Below are 12,623 nucleotides of genomic sequence, written 5' to 3' on the forward strand. Positions count from 1 at the left end.
GTGTAACTTAGTAATGAAATTTTTCTTACTAAATAAAAATATAACTGTAACAAATCCTATCATCAACATCAACTTTTTCTTTTATCAGTCACTGTTCTAACATTAGATATGCTTTTGATTTGCCTTGTTAAAAAGCCTTTAAGATTTCTATATGCAACAAACAGCCCTATACAAGAATTTATAGTGTACTCACTTATGCAAGTGTTTTAGAATGGAAAAATGGGGAATATTTAGGCAATACATATTTGCTTTTTTGAAACTCAGTACTCTCAGGAAATTCAGATCTCAGTGCATTTATTGCTGTTGACGTTATTTTCCAGTATTAATTCGGCATTAAGGGAAAGACATATTCCCTTTCTATATGTTGTAGGCACTTCAGCATCCATCTGTTGCATGGCAAAAATATTGAACAGGACAAAAAAAAAGAAACTGCTACTCAGAAAAGTTTCTGTATAGCATACAAATGATAAAAAGTGGATTATTGGTGAAATTAGAGTTCCACAGCCATTAGCTATGAATTAATTATTCAACCTCTAGGCGTCAATTAATCCAAAAGTTCCTAATAAAATTTTTTGAAACAAATACTTCAACAGAACACTGAGAAGTATGCAACACACTCTGTTTTAACTTGGGGCTCATGAGAAGTATGCACTAGAGGATGTAAAAGCTCCTTTTATCACCCAAAGGGCAAGGAAGATCAACAGGGAATAACTTCCAGGATGTGTCACAGTGATGATCTACTTGCTTCACTCACTGCCAATATGAATTCATTCCAGAAGTTTCTCCCCTTCATGCCTTTCCTTTGAAGTATGTATCTATTGCGTACTAAAGTCATAAATCTTAGTGCAAGTTAAGAATGAAACACCACGGGATTGAGCATTAACTTCTTTTGACAAAGAAAACCGTGTAGCAAAAACAGCAAAGAAAAAGCATTTTCAATGCTATTCTCATCCTCCTTGTTCCTGAGTGCTATTAGAGAGGTAATTTTATTTGTCTTCTCTGATTTTCTTACTGACTTAAAAAGTGCTGTGAGATGCTAGTGTTAACAAACTAGTAATAATAACAATTACAGTCCACCTTTTTGCCTAATCTCTGCATCAAGAAAATGTACTTGCTGCATAATACAATAGCAATACTTTCCCAGAGTATATCCTATCTGTGTTTAATTTCTGAACATTTGCAGTTTGTAAGGTGTATTAATGTGTTTTAATAAAGCAGCACATAAACACGTATATAATGGTCTGGCCTCTAGAGACCTTATATATTCACTTCCATGCAAACCAGGGACACCAGCCACAATGCTTTAAACAACGCAGGCTCAGCCTCCATCAGCCACTCTTTGCCCTGCCCTGCAGTCTTGGACATATTTCACTGTGATCTCAGGACAGACAACAGCAACCACTTCAAGAAGGATGTCCTCCTATTAAATATTCTTGCTGTTATATCCTACAGGTTGTAGAGGACATCTCCCAGCAGAACTGAGTTACCCAGGGCTCTTTCTAACCTAAAATAATGCTAGAACTCTGCTAAAGAAACAGCACACTTAGCTGCACGGTACACTGAACACAGAATTGCTTACCACGTGAATAAGTTTTTGGTGTTGCACCTTTAAATCTTTTTACATGTAGCTGAGACTCCAATTGTTATAAAATTAAATTGCTAATTGTCTTGATCAATTTTTGCTTTAAGCTCAGAGTATTTTGGTAGATAGTGGAGATGTTTTTAAATAAAGTCTTTTTGCTACTATTTTTCGTCACAATGATTGAAATAAACCTGCTATGATTGCTACTATTTAAGTTGCAGTGGGAAGAATAGCACAGTAGTGGTGATAATCTCAAAGGAAAGCACCAAATGACTACACTGGTAAGTGAAATTGCATTGTAGGCCATAGTTCAGTTTATCAGAATAATAAGGCCAGCCCAATCTAGCACTGGCAGAGGAAAGCCTTTAAATGTGTCTGTATATGGTAAGAAATATTATCAGCTAGGAAGTAAATAAATAGCTGAAGATTGCTGAAATATACTAAATGTAGAAAGCTGCAGAACACTTAAATATCAATTTTAACTTTTACTGCAAAGCTCTTTTCCTCCCAGATAGATAGAATCCAGTAAGACCAAAATAACCACTTTAAAACAAGAATCAAACTCTTTTACCAAGTCCATTAAATGCATGCATGCTGTGATGGTATGTGCCACTCACATAACTCCTTCTACCACAATGTTTCAAATTACCTCTGTGCCTTCAGAGATCAGAGTGAGATGATGTCTCTGAAGTCTATGCTCAGACATTTGTATTTCAGCTTTACTTCATAAATTGATGCAGTGACACAGACAGCTTTAAGTGCATTCAAAGACAGAACACATTTGCAGAAGAGATGCAGTTTTAATTTACCTAATATTAATTTAAAATGTATTCCCATGATACAGAGAAATCTGCAAAGCTTTCTGGTCCAGACACATTTAGCCCATAAAGCCCTCTCCAAACAGAGAAGAGGTGAGGATGGAGGAGGGTGCAGAGGAAATAGTTCCTTTCAGCTGATTAAGAAATCTGTACATTTTAAAATTTCACACAGATATTTGAAGATATCAGTGTGTTAAGTATGCAGAACCTGAATCCAGACTTCACCATTAGACAGACAAGGACTATCATGATAAAAACAATGACATTTGCAGATCAGCATTATGACCACTATTCCCAGGGAATAAAGAAGTAAAAAAATGCAGTTCATGTGCGAGTGCACATACACACAAGAAAAACCTGTCCTAAAGATAAAAAATTATCAAGGTTGCCATAAATTTTAAAGTGTTTTCATCCCAAGCAGATTATCCTTTCTACTGAATACTTCCTGGAATTAGATAAAAAGAAAAATCCCATATATGGATATATTTTTTTTCAGTTCTCCAAATGAGAATGAGAACAACAACTCTTGTCTGTGAAGTTTCTTACTCTAGATTACTGCTACAGCTGCCTCTTCCATTAAATTCCCACCTCAACATAGAGTTTCTGCAAATATTCTCTTTACCACGCAAACATTAATAAAAAAAAATCTCGCTCTTACTATTTTCTAATTAGTGAAACCAGAATTATAAGAACATTTCCATTATTTGAATTGGTTTTAAGAACACTTTTGTCAGAAGAAATATGGTTCAGAAGAAAAAAGCTTTGAGGAAATCAGCACACAGGGAATGCTTCAGGGAAAGGACTAGGTAAGTACATTCCAACCATCTCTCTGATTCATCCAGATTACAACTGGTATGAATTCTGGAGTGAAAACACTGGGAAAATGTAGCAGAATAAAAACAAATTATTCACCTATTATACCACACACAATGATGTTTTGATACTTAGAGAATTAGTTCTTTTTCAAGCAGTGATAGTGGCCAACATACAGCCTGATAGATAAATCTAAATTGGTTCACTGGAAAACTCAGGCAGCATGTGATACCAAAGCTGAAATTAAGAAGACACTGGACTCAGCCCTCCAAATCCCTCAGTATATTTTGTATTACCAGGAACTAAAAATACTTTGGGTCCTGAGGTCTGGAAAGCACTTATCCCTGCAGTAGCCCAAGCCCTGCTCTGATCCAAGCATCCCCCTCAGCTCCACATAAACCTCAACAGATCCTTGATCCCCAGAAAAGTGGCTTCTATTTTCTGTAACATGAATTGCAAGTTTTGGAGCATACTGTCTGTCCTTTGAATTAAATTCCCTTAGTGTATACAAGGCTGTTAGATACCAAAGTGATTCAAGTACTACTAGAAGCTAAATTTAAAGTGTTCATGAGAGGGCCACCAGCACTATGCATAAAACCACATAATATGAACTTTTAATTGTGAGAAGCACCAAAATGAAACAAATCCGCCTTATTCTGGATTAGCTAAATCAAAATTTAGTTTTTGTGCTTTTTAATGTATTCAATGTATGCTGAATTTCAATGTATTGTTTAATCTTGAATGAAATTATATTAACACCCACAAAGAAAAGCATTTTCTAGCAACCATTGCCAAGTGTTTTAGGACAGCCTCCCAGATTGCACTCAGACAGTAACATTTATAGGCATGCTTGCCAGTGGCTCCACTGACAGCTGCACAAGAGCTGGAGAGCCACACTGGTGGAGGCTGGGATATCCTGTGCTCCTGCTGGCACCACTGTAAAAGCCACATGTGAGCTGATGGGACTGCTAAGGGAGCACAGTGAGAGTCAAAGGAGCACAGGAAATTGGAATGTGCTTAAATCCTCACTGTGCAGTTACAGTGTGGATGATACAGCAAAGGATAAAAATATTATATGCCTTTCAAAACAAATTTAAACAACACTTCTCTTTTAGCTTGGATCAAAGACAAGCAATAATTTGCTACTCTGGTTTTCAAGAAAATACTCCCTTTATCTGAACATTTTTTAGATAGTTATTATCAGAAAATGGCAATGATTTCACACCCTCAGAGGAAAATTTTCTTCTCCCAAAAGACAGTCTTTCACATATGATTCCTGCAAATCATTTGATACACAAAGTAGAGACAAAAGCCTATTCAGTAATATTCAGACACCCCAAGCCTGCACACATTGATCATCCAAGGGAATAAAAAGACCTTATATTTACCTATATGAGTTCAGCATTGAAAACAGGCATTTGAACAGGTCATGTAACTTTGAAAAAGAAAATATTTGTGGGGGGCTTTCAGGTAAATTTAAAGCTTTTTACATAACATTCCCATAAATATATGGTGCAATATTTCATATCAGAACTAAAAATGGAATACTATTTTTCAGATGGCATATAAAAGTACTTGACTTTCAAAGTTCTTCTAGAAAAAGAAAAAAAAAAAAAAAAGACTCCCTCTCCCCCCCCCCAGAAAAACCATAGCCAAAACCAAATGAAAGAAAAACAAAAAAAAAAAACAACCCCCCCCCCCCAAAAAAAAAAAAACCTGAAGAAAAACCCTACCAAAACATTAGTCCTATAAACATAAATTCCTTCATTAGGGCCATATGTCAACATTTCCCTTAGAAATCTTTATATTTTCTGGTGCCTAGCCCCTGGGAGCTCTGGCTAAAAGGTATCTTTCCAAAACTAGGGAACTTTATCAGAGTAAAGAACTCTGTTAAAGGACATAAGACCTGATATAAAATTCTTTAGAAGGTATTTTTTTCTTCTGTCTTTTGTCGTGTTCTGTAGCTCCCCCTCCCTTAATGAGGGAAGAATAAAAATTCACAAGACAATCAGAACTCAACAAACCTGCCATGAATTACTGTCTGTCACATTTATATTTTTGCAATTAAGTGCAACAGAAAGTCACACAATGGATTATATTTTGTTAAATCCTTTAATGACCTCATAGCTAAAACCAATAAGAAATAATGATACCCTGTCACACATTTGCTTTAAGTAATTAAAAAGGCTTCTAAATAAAACTGAGTGAGTCACTGGAAGCTGTCACAGCACCCCACTGTTGCTTCTGAGACACTCCTCTCTTGATCTTCATGCTCCTTTTAAAGCTAAACTCTTCCATCTTTCTGTAGGACAGAAGAAAAGGTGGGACCAATGAACAGGTCTTAAGGAAGTTGATACAGGATTCAGAGCAGAACTGGCCTCTTCCAAGGCCCAGGGCTTTGGTGATATGGGAGCCCAGTGCTGGAGAGAGATGTCATTGTCTTTGTTTGTTTACACAGGTGGAAAAAGCTCACAGAGCTGAAACTGTGAGGTTACAATTGTGAAGGCAGATGAATGGCAGCTGGATTAAAAAGGTTCTCAGTCTCATCTGTTCAGCTAAAGTGGCACTTGGGTACCTAGTAGGAAAAAACCTGAGGGACCCCTTGCAACTCTTAAAAATACTCGCTGAGCAGCACAATATTAATTGTTGTCAGAAAATTGGACTTCCTGAAGAATGCATTGAATGCCTTGAAACACATGTGCTAATCAATGCCAGAGAGAAGCCCATTTTTCCTATAATTTTTTCCAGCTGGTTATATTGAAATATGATAATCTAGGACTGGAGTCCTCTCTATATACTTCATTATATGTCAGATATGTTTTATTAATTTGTACTGCTAGAATAGAGATCTGTGGAATTAAATATCCATCAAAAGGTAAAACTTCCTGACAAATGACTGGGTAATGTCTGATGTAAAAATATTAGAGGATTGTCAGTTTACGGAAAACAAAGAGTGGGAAATTACCAAAGAGCAGCTACCCAGACAGCTCTGAAACTGCCTTTATTCTCGGATAATAGGCACACAAGATGCTGACATAAGCAAAGAAAACAGAAAAGAAAGATGGCAGTTCTTGAAGGCTACAAAGAATTGAGCCACTGAGTCTAAAATTCATAACATTAAAATTGGTAAAATATAGAATAGAAAGCAAATTAAGGAACATATAATGAGAATATATGAGAAGAATATATGGAATATATGTGAAAAATTGTGCTATAAAACATAGATGTGTCTCAGACACCTACTGGTTGTTTTTGTTTGGGCATTTTGTTTTGGTTTTGTTTTTGTTTTTGTTTGGTTTGGTTTGGTTTGGTTTGGTTTGGTTTGGTTTGGTTTGGTTTGGGGTTTTTTGTAGGAACTAGAAGATCCACAAGCAAAAAAAGTCAGCCTAATATCATCTGATTTCCAAAAGGCAATAATGAATGGTGTCCCTTGACAAGAATACTGAAGAAATTCAGGGACATCCTCATGTGCTGAGCTGCCACTGATGGAAGGAATTCAGGACCTGGAAAATCCCAGAGGGACCTGTGTGAAGTTTATAACATTTACTGTCACAGGTTCAGTCAGATTATACTGACAGGAAAGGGGATTTAAAAGATGAGCTAAAAATATGTCTGGTTATTCATAACAGGAGAACTAGATGATTGCATGAACAAAGAATGCAGAATTACACATTTGTAAAAAAGCAAACCAGACAGAAAAATACATCTCTGCTAGTGTTACAAAGTCTAAAACCAACCGGCACCGGCCCACCAGCTTTCTGTCTCTTCTCTTAACCTTGAGTAAAGCATGAGCCTGTTAATGAAAGACTGAATTTATGAAGACTTTTGAATAGCATCTTGGCTTAACTGATGAAATATCTTTTTAAAGGTTGAATTTATCCTTTGGAATTCTTTAGACAGTGTATGGAAAAATACTGACAGTAAAATAAGTTATTCTTATTTTAAAATGTTGTTTCTATGGGTCTGTGTACCGGGCAGGCTGAACTGCTTTAAGAAATATTAGATATAAACCATTTAAAACATTATTTCACTGAAAAAAGTACAAAGAAAGTATATAGGTTTCAGGGAAAAAAAAGACAGAATAACACTGGCAATCTTATTGTCATGATTGTTGAACTTTACTCAAAAAATATCTTTTATAGGCTTCTGGAAATAAAAAGTGTTTTAAGCTTTAACTCTCCTTAAAAGGAGTTTTGCTCCTTTCTTTGCATATGTTGAAATATGAAAACAGAACACAGGGTAAGCAAGTGCAAAGGGCCTTGTGATCTTTCCATAGAAATGTCCTTCCAGTTATGTAATTAGTAATTTGATTTAATTTGATTTTCTGCACATCCTGTGCCTTTCCACGTGTTCTGAAGACCATCCTCAACTAAGCAGGATGCCGAGGGCCTCATGAAACCTCCCTCCAAACACTCTGCATGTCATTCACTAACAACCCTGAAGAGGGTATAGTTGCACAGCTCACTGCTCCTTCTCTCCTGAAACTCATTTAACTTAAAAATCAAACGATTGACTAATCTGTTTTCTCCTTTGCCTTTTGCTGCAGTACTAAAAGTTTAGGATGGAAAAAAGAGCATGCAGAGAGTTCTGGATTTCACCTCCTTAGTCTTCCAAGGAAGTTACTTAAATACATTTCTGTCCAATTCACCACTATGTTAACCACCGACAGATAAAATAACCTAATTACAGTTTCAATCAGGTCAATATCTACCAAGAATTTTAGAATTGCACTACAGAGAGAAATTTCTGAGCAAGAAACATGTGCTACCTAAATGAAAGATGTTATTCCACTAATCAACTAGAGCAGGTTTGATCATGAGACCTGTTCCCACTAACCAGACCTACATTTCAAGCAAATGAAGTCTAAATTACCAGCAGTCATGCAGGAATCAAGTATGATTAATGAAGGTTAACAGGCAAAGAAAACCCCCTGAGCTGAAACCACATTTTCAAACACAGCCTATCAGACAGCATATTGGTAGAGCTTCTATTATAACTCATGGAACAAAGCCTCCTAAGTTAACATACACAACTTGGAAATAGATAAAAGTATTTCTTAGCTGTCTCTTTATCAAACAGCATTATAAATTACCTGAATTCATTTTTATGCATTTCAGCTATTTTCTTCTCAAGCTTTTGTGACTGCTTCGGAAAAATCTTAAAGTCGCTGATGTAATTCTCTGGGTGTTCATCAGGATCATAATCACCAAGCTCAGCTGAACAGATCCAAAACACAAAACAAAGCAGAAAAATTGAATTGTAACATTAATTAATAGGGAAAGAAGTCAGTAAATGCACTGTAATTCAAGGTACATCCAAAGTCAATAAGAATCTAGAATGCCTCAAGAAATGCTTCTTTGAGGAATTTATAATTAACTGAAACAAGAAAATCCTTATATCTGTCACTTTGTCTTATATCTGTCACAATGAGTTTTAAGAGAAGTTCAATAGTTTATTAACTATTGCATTACTTAGCAATACTGAACTATTTTCTGTGGCAGAAAATGCTCTGTAAAACAGAAGCTTTGGCAATGTTTCACTTTGAGTATTTATTTTTACCAGGCAGACCTAAAATAATGGATTCTTGATTCTCCCCTTTTTCACATGATTTATCTGCAGTGGCATGGATTGGTCCTAATTCTATTCTAGCAGTGAAACACAGTCCACAATGTTAATCAAGGTAACGGGCAGAACTTGGTTTCTTTTCTAAAAGATGTGCCACTTAGGTACACAAACCTGACATTTGGTGTTCTAATTTTCTGAATGAGCCTCATTTAATAAGGGCTGGCCTCAGTTTTGGTTTGGATACACTGCCTTTTAATGCTTTAATAGCTTTGTTCACCTTAATGCAGAATAAAGGGAATGTTCACGCTTATGGTTTCCATAATCAGACATTTAAAGACGATTATTTGTCTCTGTACAAATAAAGACATCTGTCTGAATTTGGTCCTAAGGAAATGATGGAGAGAGAGAGAGGGGGAAAAAAAAGCTAGGGAAAATAAACTAAAATTTGTTTTCTCTTGAATTACATCTTCTATTTTTGTCAGATATTCCATCACCATACAGGTCTTCTTTAACATAAGAAAGGAGATCAAATGACACCTTTTCCTCCTTACTTCAAACAGAATAGGCTACATTTCCATTCAGGATTCAGAATGGAGTTTTTCTCTTTTGGTAAGTGGAATCTAACAATGATGGCATACTTCTTCACTAAAATGCTAAGATAACTTATTTGGTTTCATTTTTTAAGCTCCACTTCATTGGCTAACTGCCAGAATTACTTACTTCACAGTGCATATCAATACAGGGAAACAGTACAGCAACAACAACAACGTTACTGCTAGCTGTAGTCACACAAGCTTTGCATTGCATATTTGACAGAACCAACATAAGACTGAAGTACTTAAAGAAGCCTGTTCATACTTACCTTGGACTATACAGGCACCCAAGTAGGCAGCATCAGAAAAGGAGCACAGCAAACGGCCATGGAAAATGTCCCTTTTTATTTGTAGATATAAGAGGTACCTGAAATATAGTTTTAAAAATTAAGAAACTATGTGCTATCTTTTTGTAACTGATTTAACATATCAGTGTGAAACCAGCTGTGCAACTATTTTGAATCTTCCTCTTGTTGTTTCAAATGGCAGGAAAAAGGCAAAACACAACTATAAGAAAAAAATAAATAGATTTTTTTTCATTAACAGTGAAATAATAAGGGCAAAAATAAGAAAACCCCACATAAAATGTCATAGAACATGTGTTATTTAAAATACATCTATTACAATGCTCATTACTAATGTGAAATAAATTATGGTAATGTAAGCTTGTTTGAGCACCTCTGCTTTTATTATATACAAGTTTACACAAGGAAATCTTTCTCTTACTGTAGGCAAAATAGCACACTGACCACAGTGGAGATTTTTTCCTCTTTTGGTTTTGAAATTTTTGGGGGGGTTTTTTTGGTTGTTTTTTTGTTGTTTGTTTCTGTTTAGGGGTGGTTTTTTTTGTTGTTTTGGTTTTGGGGTTTTTTTGGTTGGTTGGTTGGTTTGGTTTGGTTTTGGGTGTTTTGGGTTTTTGATCTGTAAAGAATCCCAGATGAAGTTTGAAGGGAGCAATAATGTCATGAGGCTTAAAGAGCCACAGGCATGAGGCACCTGCCTTGCAGGGAGTCACCTTTCCCGTTCGTCTCTTTCTCTAAGGACATGGGGAGAAGGAACAAAAGGTTCCTTCTACCTGTGGTCTGCCTTCTACCACAGAGAGCTTCTACCACTCACAGCTTCTTTCCCAGCACCTAGCAAGTTACAGCCACACCACTCAGCCACTTCACCCCTCTGGGAAAATAATCTATTTAAACATTGCTTTGACCAGACAAAATTGACCATCTAGAGGGTTCTATCAAGACTCAGTGGCTTCTGCAGACCATCAGGACATTCCTTGACATTCCTGCCAGTCCTCTCCAACCTTGAGCAGCATACAGCATAGCCTATAAAAATGTAGTTTATGAGTAACACCAATGTCAGACATATTTTGTCCAAGTTACCTTCTCCTGTTACCTGGTCATATAATGAGCTTCTGCATCAAGAGCCAGCCAGGAAATCTATCTGAAGGGCAGAGAAACTTTTCTCCTTTCCTTGGATTTTTACTGAATACAATAAATGGGATACAGTTATCAATGAGAAAAGCAATCTTCTCTCATTGTAAACACATCCCTTCATTGATCTTTACACTTTAGGGCTTTTTTTTTTTTTTAATTGCAACACCTTTTTTTCTCTCCTGTAATCAATGTCCAGTAACAGCTCACAAATTCACTTCTGTATGTAGAACCTGCTATTCTACAGGTAGATCCAGAGGAACTATGTGTAACAGAGTGCACCAGAGGCCTCAGTGAGACAAAGTAAAATTTTTAGTCTGCAATGACAGTGTGCCAGAAAAGGTTCAGTATATTGGTGTAAACGGCATATATAGCTTGGGCAATTGAGCAGTCCCTACACAAAGAATTTTGGTAAGATTTTCCTGAGTGAAAAAATGGGATGCCATTAGCATCCTCCAGAGTGATCATTAGCTTGAGGCTAAACTGTGTTCAGCTTTTAAGCAGTGCCAAAAAAACCCACCCAAGGTTTCAGAGCATGGCTTGTTAGCCAAGCTCTGAGGTCAACAGATTAATATGTGTTATTCCTAAGCAAATTGTTACCACAATTGAAGATCCTCAGTGTCATTTGCCAAAAAAACCAAGCTGTGTGGGTGTCTGTCAACATAGCTGGAGGGAAGTGATGCCATCCAGAGTGACCTTAGCAGGCTTGAGAAACAAGTCTGCTTCCACACACATCTGCAGAAACTTCATGAAACTCAACAAGGACAGCTGTAAGGTCCTACACGTGGGTCAGGGCAATCCAAAGCACAAACACAGGCCAGATGGAGAATTAATTGAGAGCACCCCTGAAGAGAAGGACTTGGGGATGTTGGTGGATGAAAAGCTCAACATGATCCAAGAGTGTGCAATGGCAGCCCAGAAAGCCCATCTTACACTGGGCTGTGTCAGAAGAGGTGTGAGCAGCAGGTCAAGGGAGGAGATTCTGCCCCTCTCCTCTGCTCTGGTGAGACTCCCCCTGGAACCCTGCATCCAGCTCTGGGGTCTGCAACACAAGAAAGAGGTGAACTTTCTGGAACAAATTCAGAGAAGAGCCACCAAACTGATCAGACAGCTGGAGCACCTGTCCTATGAAGATAGGCTGAGATCCACATAGCAAGAAGGGCAGCCTGGAACAGGACTAAGACTTTAGAATTCTTTCAAATGAAAAATATAAATGTATTTTCAATTGAAAGGAATTTTTTCACATTTTACCAAAGGCTCACCAAACTTCAGGCACTTCCTGTAATACTGATGGAGTAATTTATGACCCAGGTCAGCAAAAACTTACAAAAAAAAATCCTGACTCCTAAATTCACTGAGGTGTATGTATGTATTTAAAACTGCATACACTTACAGAAATAGCTTGCAAAATAATCGAATTTGCTTCTTCATGTGTCCTTCCACCATAGCTGTTTTTTCCAAGCCCTGGCATGTCTTCATAACCTGATTTACAGCCCTAAGTATCCAAGCTTAATAAGAAGCTAGTAAACTTATGCTTACATTCACAAATGTCTCTCATTGGAATAACCTCATTTCCATCTATCATCTCTTTGCAGTACAGATGACTCAACTTCAGGTCGGCCAAACCTTTCCTGCCATGCAGATTAAGGGTCAGCAATAACTATTCTTGTTTTTAAGCAGGCATCATGACCCCCAGAGACCAGATTGCTAGCTGCTTAACAGACAATTTATCTATTTTAAGGTGTTCAGTGAGGCATGAAAGCTTTCCCACAGCCAGACCTTGTGATTCGGCCACCCAGTGGTTTTTTACTTTGTTCAA

General features: G+C 37.0%; 1 protein-coding gene across 2 annotated transcripts in view; it reads right to left on the reverse strand.

The window, feature by feature from the left end:
• FRMD3 (FERM domain containing 3) overlaps positions 1-12,623 on the reverse strand; it is a 135,142-nt gene that overhangs the window by 28,458 nt on the left and 94,061 nt on the right. For both annotated transcript variants that reach the window (XM_064735251.1, XM_064735250.1), the window contains exons 5-6: positions 9,641-9,738; positions 8,306-8,429 (exon numbers count right to left, since the gene is read on the reverse strand). In XM_064735251.1, coding sequence (XP_064591321.1) covers positions 8,306-8,429; positions 9,641-9,738 — 222 coding nt within the window. The remainder of the gene's footprint in view (positions 1-8,305; positions 8,430-9,640; positions 9,739-12,623) is intronic.

This window comes from Zonotrichia leucophrys, chromosome Z (genome assembly GCF_028769735.1).
Source record: "Zonotrichia leucophrys gambelii isolate GWCS_2022_RI chromosome Z, RI_Zleu_2.0, whole genome shotgun sequence".
Taxonomy (NCBI): Eukaryota; Metazoa; Chordata; class Aves; order Passeriformes; family Passerellidae; genus Zonotrichia; species Zonotrichia leucophrys.